The 8,926-nt window shown below is 36.9% G+C and overlaps 2 protein-coding genes across 2 annotated transcripts; one reads left to right on the forward strand and one right to left on the reverse strand.

Moving 5' to 3' along the window:
• Positions 1-274: 274 nt before the first annotated feature.
• Positions 275-655, forward strand: LOC147514307 (uncharacterized). Its single transcript, XM_086588721.1, has one exon. It carries the CDS (start codon positions 275-277, stop codon positions 653-655), a length of 381 nt encoding a protein of 126 aa, XP_086444847.1.
• A 4,061-nt stretch (positions 656-4,716) lies between these two features.
• Positions 4,717-7,076, reverse strand: LOC147514308 (putative FBD-associated F-box protein At1g32375). The gene is made up of 5 exons (XM_086588728.1): positions 6,884-7,076; positions 6,448-6,771; positions 6,261-6,379; positions 5,560-5,682; positions 4,717-5,013 (listed from the first exon to the last, which is right to left on the reverse strand). Exons 1-5 carry the CDS (start codon positions 7,074-7,076, stop codon positions 4,717-4,719), a joined length of 1,056 nt encoding a protein of 351 aa, XP_086444854.1.
• Between the last annotated feature and the right edge of the window lie 1,850 nt (positions 7,077-8,926).

An 8,926-nucleotide genomic window follows, 5' to 3' on the forward strand; every position in this document is an offset into this window, starting at 1 on the left:
CACGCTCATTCCGTTTAGTTATGTCACTCTCCACCTCATTCTCATATTTTTAGCAACTGTATTACTTAACAATTGGAATTTTCGAGTTATACAGGTTTCCCTACTTACCTTATATGGAACCCTATAGGGCAAGTTAAATGATGGAAGTCTGACTACATAGCAAAAGATTTCAGAAACTGCGTCCCTAATGCCATGGAGCCTGACCATGCTCTTCAGAGATATGGTTTCAGAAAAAAGTGATGTACCCCACGCAACGAAATCTAAAGGAGTAATGATGGCTTTGAGTGTGGGAATGAACAAACACTGGGTTCTTGCTGTTTTTGACTTTTCTACTTGGAAGTGTCTTCTGTATGATTCCTTAGAATCAGTAATGTTCGACACTCTACCAACTTTGAAGATGATAGGTGCAGTGCTACCTTATGGGTTGTTAGTACATGATCCTCAGTGCATACATTGGTCACAATTGCAGAGACAGTGGGAAATTATTCTTACTGACTGCGCTAAACAACATGATTCATGGAATTGCGGTGTTTTTGTACTAGCTTATGCAGATCAGTTGCTGTGGGGTGCACACGTCCAATTTGGAAGGGACGCTGCCCATATTAGGATGACAATAGCGAAGGACCTTCTAGATTGTGGAATTACAGAGAGATAGTTTCTCAGCAAAAAGGAAGACGTCCAATCTCTGCGTAAAGAAGGCGTGGTCATTCATAGACCACCAATGAGTAAACCAAACCGAATACTTCTCATTCTTGATCTCAATGGTGTGCTTGTTCACGTAGCTAACAAGCTCGACCTACCACTCGGATTCGAAGCCGACACATTCATTTCAGGAAAGGCAATTATAAGGAGGCCATTCTGTGATGATTTTCTGAAGTTTTGTTTTGAAAGGTTCTATGTGGGTGTATGGTCATCAAGGAAAAACTTGATTTGGTCCGTCTGCTTTCGATTTCATTATGCCCGAAAAGAAGGTACCAGTTGGCATTTTGTTGGGACCAATCCCATTGCACTACCACCGAAGTTGCACACTGCTGAAAAACATTGACAATCTGTTATGTTAAAAGAACTGGGTCAAACTTTGGGATAAGAACGACCCAAATCTTCCTTGGGAGAGGAGAGTATAATGAATCAAACACGTTGATGTTGGGTGATTCTCCGTATAAAGCATTGTTTAATTCCGCACACACACGCCATATTCCGACTTCATAATGATTTTCAGAATGAAAACGATAATTCCTTAGGACCTGGGGGTGATATTAGGATGTATTTGGAAGGATTAGCGACAAGTCAAAATGTCCAAAAGTACATTGAGCAACATCCTTTTGGCCAGCAAGCTCTTACGGAGAGCGATCCATCTTGGCCACATTATCTGCAACTCATCAATTCTTGTTTGCATGCTCCTTCAGACCCTGGATTGTGAAAATTGGCGAATCATTTTTATTCTTATATACTGTTGTAATTTTTGTTTCCCTTTTTCGTTTGAGTGTTAGATGTTGTTGAAGTACTTGTCTGATTAAGTACTTTGTTAGATGTTGTCGCAGTAAATGAAGCACTTTGTTTTGTAATACTTTTTTGTTCGAGTGTTAGTGTTAGATGTTGTTTGAGTGTTGGTGTTAGATGTTATTTCCCTTTAACCTAGTTTTGCATCTTCCAACGTGGCTTCACTAGTCCACGTGCAACTAACTCACCTTTATCACTATGAGATTAATCTAACGGTTGTCATTGAGTAACCGTTGGAGAGTCGTTGCAGTCATCTTTGTCAGCAATTGCTTCAAATTTAACCTTTAAAAGTGGAGCCTTAAAAGTGAGTGAAAACTAAAAAAAAAAAAAAAATCAGAAACTGATGTCTTCTTCTTCAACTAATGTTGGTAAGTTCAACATTTTCAATATTGTCATCTTTTTCGTTTTTCTGCAACAGGGGGATTTTTCAAATGATTTCGGTGATTTAAGGGGGTATCTAAAATTCTCTTGAAATTATATATTTTTCCTGATTCAGTGCCAAATTTGCGATGAAGTAGGACATCCAACTTATAGATGTCCTTGGGTGTAAACCCCCTGCAAAGATCCTAAATGTGATGGGTTTCTTAAGTTGTAGCTCTCTCTAACATCAAGAAATCCCGATAGAAAGTATCTAAAGTGCCTATATGGGAACTGTCAAAGTGGATTAAAATGCCTTGATGAGGCTATTTTAGATGTTAAAAATGATTCAACAAATGGATGTCACAAGTGGGGAGATACAAGCCACTGGAAGATACAATGCCCATGGAACAATTGTGTCTGCAATAACAAGATGTGTGGTGGAGAGAGGTCACTCAAGACTACTCAATATGGGTTGAACACTGGGAGGAAGTACTTAAAATGCTCACTATGTTTAAGTTTTGAGTGGCTGTCTGATGCAATGAGGGAGGCAAGACAAAAGACTGAAAAATTTGACTCAACGGTTACCATAAAGATGGCACTATCAGACTTTGCAAAAATGTGTCTTAAAAGTAATGTATGCATGAATGAATCAAGATATGAGTGCCAAATCCCTGTAATGAATAAACATATAAACATATGAATGCAATTTTCTTAGTTTTTACTTTTTAGCAGTGCTAATCAAATAATAGTCCTTAATGAAATAGCCTAATGTATGCATGAATGAATCGAGATAACAATCCTTTAGGGTTCTTGAGCAAAGAATATTCATAGCTCATGACTATGAACATTGATTGTTCATAGTACGTACAATATGGACTATGAGCACTCACTGTTCATAGCTCATAGTCCATATTGTACGTACTATGAACAATCAATGTTCATAGTCATGAGCTATGAATATTCTTTGCTCAAGAACCCTAAAGGATTGTTATCTCGATTCATTCATGCATACATTGACTAGGCTATTTCATTAAGCTATGAACAATGAGTGTTTATAGCTACCGAACTATGAACAATCACTGTTCATAGTCCAATTGTGATATGAACAATCATTGTTCATAGTCCAATTGTATGTATGCAATCAAGGCTACTTTTCATTTCTGTACAGTCGAGTCTCTGTTAGGTTTGGTTTTTTGGTAAATGACTGGTACAATTGATGTAGGGAGGATTGATTGCCGCGGATTTTGCATTAAGTTAACGTAAATGCCATATACTAATTGATTGATTGATTATAGGTTTTCATGGATTTTCATGGCTTAGGCTGTGCAGATGTCTCAATAGTAACAGAATTGAATTTCGATTGGGACATAGTTGCCATGGAATCTATTTGATTCTGCATTAATTAAACATCTTTCTTTAGTTTCCAAGTCTTGAAGAAGCTTACAATCTTCTGGATTTGCATCGGCTACTTCAAACTCATATTGTAACTTTGTCACCTGATTATTTACATTGCCAAAATACTTGATGAAGAGAAACACTCGTCTGTTTATGAATAGAAACACTACGCCAATGTAACATTGCTTTGGCGTAAAACTCCACAAATGTCAGCCTTCCAGACGCTTCATCGATCTTGTAATCCTGGCAACTTTAGGAGTGGAATTTGACTCTTCAACACCAAGCTTCCGCTTATTCTCCTTCTTTTTTGTTTGCCAACGCCAACTACATCTCTTTGTAGTTCTTTGCGAGGGTCCTTCTTGCTGAAAATCTGATGCCCCTTGCACTGTCGTTGCACCTGCTTGTGTTTCCTTGACAATTGTGGAATTAGGCAATGGAGCTGGATGCCTCAGAACATCAGTATATGTGAAAAACAATAAAATACAATTAAGAACACTATATTGTCTTTAGCTATATTGTCAAATATATCAGATGTCGGGAATATACCGAAATAACAAATTGAACTATTTAAGTAAAGAACAAATTCACAGTCAACTGACTCTCAAATGACCGAAGAAATATAGATATAGGGAAGGGATCGGTTTACTCACCACAATTTACTCACTTTCGTACTCTAAATAGCGTGTCGGATCAATTAATCTAATGGCCAGTTTTTTGCTTAGGTGGACAGCCATGTACTTTGTTCAAAAGGAAAATGGCTTTGAGCTTGAGTCTAGAACTCAAGAGCCGAATCTAGTAATGAGTTAAGGACAATCATGGGTCCCATTTCTTCTCTCTCCTTCCTTTCCTTTGTTGTTCATACTCAGTGTTCATAGTCCACTAGGATTATGAACACTGAATGTTCATACTCTTGTTGGACTATGAACATTCAGTGTTCATACTTTTAGTGGACTATGAACATTGAATGTTCATACTCTTGTTGGACTATGAACATTCAGTGTTCATACTCCTAGTAGACTATGAACATAGAATGTTCACACTCTTGCAATGCACATAGCCAATCATTTGAGATGGCTCAGGTAGGCTTTTAAACCAATTCAATCTTGCTTCCATTTTCACAAATGCCAGTCCCTCCAAAAGTTCCAGTTCTTACGAAAAATTCATATCATATTCAAAAACAGCATTCAAATTTTACACTTCAAAGGATACTGTTCTAAATAATATAATTTGTAAGAAAATAACAAAGGTTTTTCTTGTCTTTTAATGTAGAAAACTGTACAAGCAATTCACTGGAAGACGGAAAAGCAGAGAATGAACAAAATGAGTCCAAGAAAGATACGATAGTCTACTTGAAACAACATTACCAGGTAATACTTGTTGAGATTATAAAGCCTTGCCATCAAATATATAAAGGAATCTACTAATCATAGAAAACCTATAAGCATACCTAGTGTTTTGAGATCAGAGCACCGTCTTCAAATTTAGCAATATGGTAACCTCTGAAAATGAATTTTGCAATGACTGTATCTTCTTATTAAGTTCGGCCAGCTCCTTCTCCTTGCCACTCAATTTAATAGTCAAGGCAATGCCAACTTTCTTCAACACCAAAGCACTTTTTAGTAAAAACTCGAGAAACTTGAATTCGTTTTCAGACCCTTCAAAATTTTGCATCTCAATGCACTTCAGTTGACGAAGCTTGCAAGTAAATGATAACTCTGCATCCCAATCTCCTCTCTCATCTTCAGGCCCGATAATTCTCTGATAAAAACAATTAGTAAAGCAACAGTACAATTTGTGTTTCTACAATTTGTTTCTTTTATTTTTCTACTGTTACTACTTTTTTCCCCTTGTTCCAATAATTAGCAACATATACAAAAGAGGCAAACAGAACAGATGTAATAGGCATCCCTAGTGAGACTTTTATTTATTTGTTTATATTTTAAGTAGAAATGTTGGCCTGTATAATAAAACCCCAGTTAGAGTGGTTTAGAGTTCTAGTTATTAAGGGGTAGTATTATTATATATAGGTTTTGTAGCCTTCTTTGTCAATGCCTCAATGGGTTATTAGAAAAAAAAAATTATTATTTTTGAAAGATCTTGATAGTGAATATTAAATTGAGTTGAAACCCTAGTTGTTGATTTGTTATATATTATTCTGCTGCGTTTGATGAACTTAGTAGTTGGTGACTTTAAGCTGTAACTGTATAACTACAAGATAAGAGTTGAAAAAAACTGAAATATGACATAGTAATCGATCAATGCTTCGGTTCTTTCCAAGACAAGAGTTTCTAAAAGTGGGAAAACCTCTAACAGTTTTGCCAATGAATAGATGTAAGATTTGTCACACCATTCTGTAAGCTTCAGATAGTTCAAACTTTGGACTAAAACTGGCACCCCTTCCAACATATTCGGAAATTCTTCAAAAGCCTGACAATGGAAAAGAGAGCAATCTAGAAACAACTACTTCACAGGTAAAATTTTGATAGTGAGGAAGTGCTTGACAAAAGGTGTTTTTCCCATATGCTACAACTGAATTGTTCGAGGAGAGCATCTATATATCAACCATTTACAACCTAGCAAAGTTACAAACCATTGGAATTCAACACCATAGCTTTAATCAGTAGAGGGGTATTCCTCAGAGAAAGGTACCTCTGAGTATAGAGATTGTCTAAATTGGCATTTAAGTTTGTAGTCAACAAATCTGTTATGTCACCCGACATACTTATTTAAAACAGTGTTAGTTCAAATTACTGTGTTCCAAACTTCTTGACCAAAAATAAAAAAGAAAAGAAATCATGTTCTGAAAGCTTTATACAATTGAAATAAGAACCGTTCTCACTAATAAAAAAAAAGTACACAATGCTAGCCGAAGCCATTTTCACAATAAAGAAAGATGAAAGAAAACATACTTGAAAGCCATGTCCTGATAGAGTAAGCGACTTTGCATTAGTGATTCCTTTTAGGATGCTACTCAAACATCTACCAAATGAAATATTGCGGGTTACCATGTAATACACATATGTCTCAATCTCAGCAGTAACTAGAGCTGAAAGATTCTCCAAGGTATAGTTTTTGTAGGTATAGCCAATGCATTTGAGTGATGCAAGATCAGCATGAGATATATCTTAATCAAGGTATTATAATTATATCCTTCATAAATATTCTCCAGCTGCAAGTACTTAAGTTTAGAACCAGATATTGCAAGCCTTTTAACCGTAATATGGCCACAATATTCAATAATAACACTTTCCACAATTGGCAAGTCCAAAACTAAATCCCTATGACTATTGCTCGGAAGCAAAATCCCAAATAATTCCAAAGTTTTAACTCGGCCAGAAAAATAGAGTGTTTCTAAAGACAGAATAGATACACCACCAAGTCTAAGCACTTGAACTTGTCGTTTTTTAGCATAAGTAACCCATCTATCAATCAGTCTGGAATCAGCATATTCGGCAGAGACAAAAAACAGATCGAACTTGTCTATATCAGATCCATCTTGGAGAAATAAAACCGTGTCTACAAAAAACTTGAACTTAGTCAACCTGTTCTTCTTCAGTTTGGGATTACGTCCATTCCAACGATTACAACGATTCGTCCAGGAATGTTCATGAAACTTAAGAGTTCGGACTGATCGCCATAGGTTTTGTCCATCTTTTGGAAAGAAGGCTTGTTTGGAGAACTTCTTTCATGTCCATGAAAGAGAGGATGTGATGAATAAGTGGTTCGTGTAAGCCACTGATTCTGTCTTCATTATTCATATTCATTAACTTCTTGTTGGCAACAGTGGAACTGGATGAAGAAGAATTCCCTTCAGCTTCCATCTCAATATTTTCAAACCAAATCCTCCAATGGTAGATGAACTGCAACCATAGATAACAAAACACATTATCATATTACACTAGATAACTGCAAGCAGTAGGGGCGTGAGCGGAGGTAGAGAAGATAGAGGGAGAGATGGGTTTGTGGTGGGGAGAGAGAGAGTTGGGTTTGGTTGAGAAGGAGAAATTGCTCGAGGATGAGGACAGACAGAAACCAACCAAAATACTTTTTGGGCCACATACCCCCCCTGTCGGCCATGATCATTCGGTCTGCCTCACTTGACTAGTAAACTGCATAGCAGTGGGGCATGAGCGGAGAGGGAGAGGGACGAATAGGAGAAGATGAGGACAGACAAAAACCAACCAAATAACGTTTTGGGCCACCTTACCCCCACCCGGGCCAAGATCGTTCGCTCCACTCACTTGATAATGATAATAATTATTATAAAGTAATAATAATAATCGAGTGAGCGGAGTGAACGATCTTGGCAGAAGGGGGGGGTTATACTAGATAACTGCTAAGCAGTGGGGGGCGTAAGCGGAGGGTGGAGAAGAGAGAGGGAGAGATGTCACTGTAACGACGAATTTTTGAAAGTCCAACAAGATGAATGAATGTAAAACTGTTTACATGTCACCAAACAGTATGTAATCAAAAGTTCAGGAACATAGGATGGTAAATAGAATTCACCTCTTAGGCTTATAATCAAACATGTCCTAGGGAGCTTCTAAAATTGCTCCAACTAATATATAATTTTCTAACACACAAAGAAAAAAAAACAAATCATCATAAACAGATTGGAAATAACATCAAACTTATGAATAAGACATGACCCACAATATAAAAACAAATACGTATAGAAAAATAAAATAGATGGAACAAATCATTCAATATTCAAACATCAAATAGTGGTGAAATAAATAAAAAAAAATCACGACCCACTTCTTTGCAAGGGAAATTTTTCATTCTAAAATTCTCATACAAATAATGAGAGTGAAAAAAAATTCATTGGAAAATCTGTAATTAATTGGCGAAACTTTAGTATTAATTGATGATAACCATAAAACTGAAAGGGAATTAAAACCATATAGGACATCACAAACTCAGAATTTTGAAGAGGAGTAAAAGAAAGGATTGTACCTTTGATTGTTGCTTTTAATCACCGTTGGCTCTAAAATCGCACTGTGTCTGGCGACAGTTATATCAAAATTACCAAAATTACCAAAATTCACGAGATGGATTTAACCTAATTTTAAGTAAAGTGGACCACAAGCGACAAGCCTGACGTGGACTAAGTGTTTAGGTGGACCAAGTATATTATATTGTCCACGGGACAGCTTTTTCATGTATGTCTACAAATTCGATCTCCCGAAAAAATGTAGGGTGGAGATTGAGAAGGCGTGTGAGGACTGTGTTGATAGACATGCTGTAATGATGGGAACCAGTAGCTGTGGTTAGTAGCTTGCAGAAGTGATTGCCTCTAGAAGATAGGATGAGTCATGGCATAGACCGATCTGCGTAGTGATACGATCTGTTATGGAGCGATCTAGTAGCTCGTGGGGAATTAGTATTGTAGATGTTGGTTATTTTGGGACTACGACCTGATGATTTGTTGGATAGGGAATGGTTGCACTCTTCTTGGGATAAGAGTTGCCTACGTATCAAGTTTCTCGGGGTAAACTTGAATCAAGCCTTACGTAGTTCATCTCTCTTTATTTATAGATGTGTGCTTGAACCGTTATGGATTGTAGATCCACCTTGTATGTTATCTTGATGATTCACCATTACTCTGATGTTACAAAGTAAATGTCTCCTTGATTGTTGCGTTGACTGAGTTCCAGGATTGCGCTAGTTA

This window comes from Coptis chinensis, chromosome 2, assembly GCF_015680905.1.
Source record: "Coptis chinensis isolate HL-2020 chromosome 2, ASM1568090v1, whole genome shotgun sequence".
Lineage (NCBI taxonomy): Eukaryota > Viridiplantae > Streptophyta > Magnoliopsida > Ranunculales > Ranunculaceae > Coptis > Coptis chinensis.

Bases quoted from the DNA above. Each gene is read 5' to 3' on its own strand.
- LOC147514307 (XM_086588721.1), top strand. From the start codon at position 275: ATGGCTTTGAGTGTGGGAATGAACAAACACTGGGTTCTTGCTGTTTTT.
- LOC147514308 (XM_086588728.1), bottom strand. From the start codon at position 7,076: ATGGAAGCTGAAGGGAATTCTTCTTCATCCAGTTCCACTGTTGCCAAC. The intron at 5,683-6,260 runs GTAACCCGCAAT...TTCCATTGTCAG, and splicing joins AGACATATGTGTATTACATG to GCTTTTGAAGAATTTCCGAA. The intron at 5,014-5,559 runs GTTTTCCCACTT...TGTTTTTATCAG, and splicing joins CATTGGCAAAACTGTTAGAG to AGAATTATCGGGCCTGAAGA.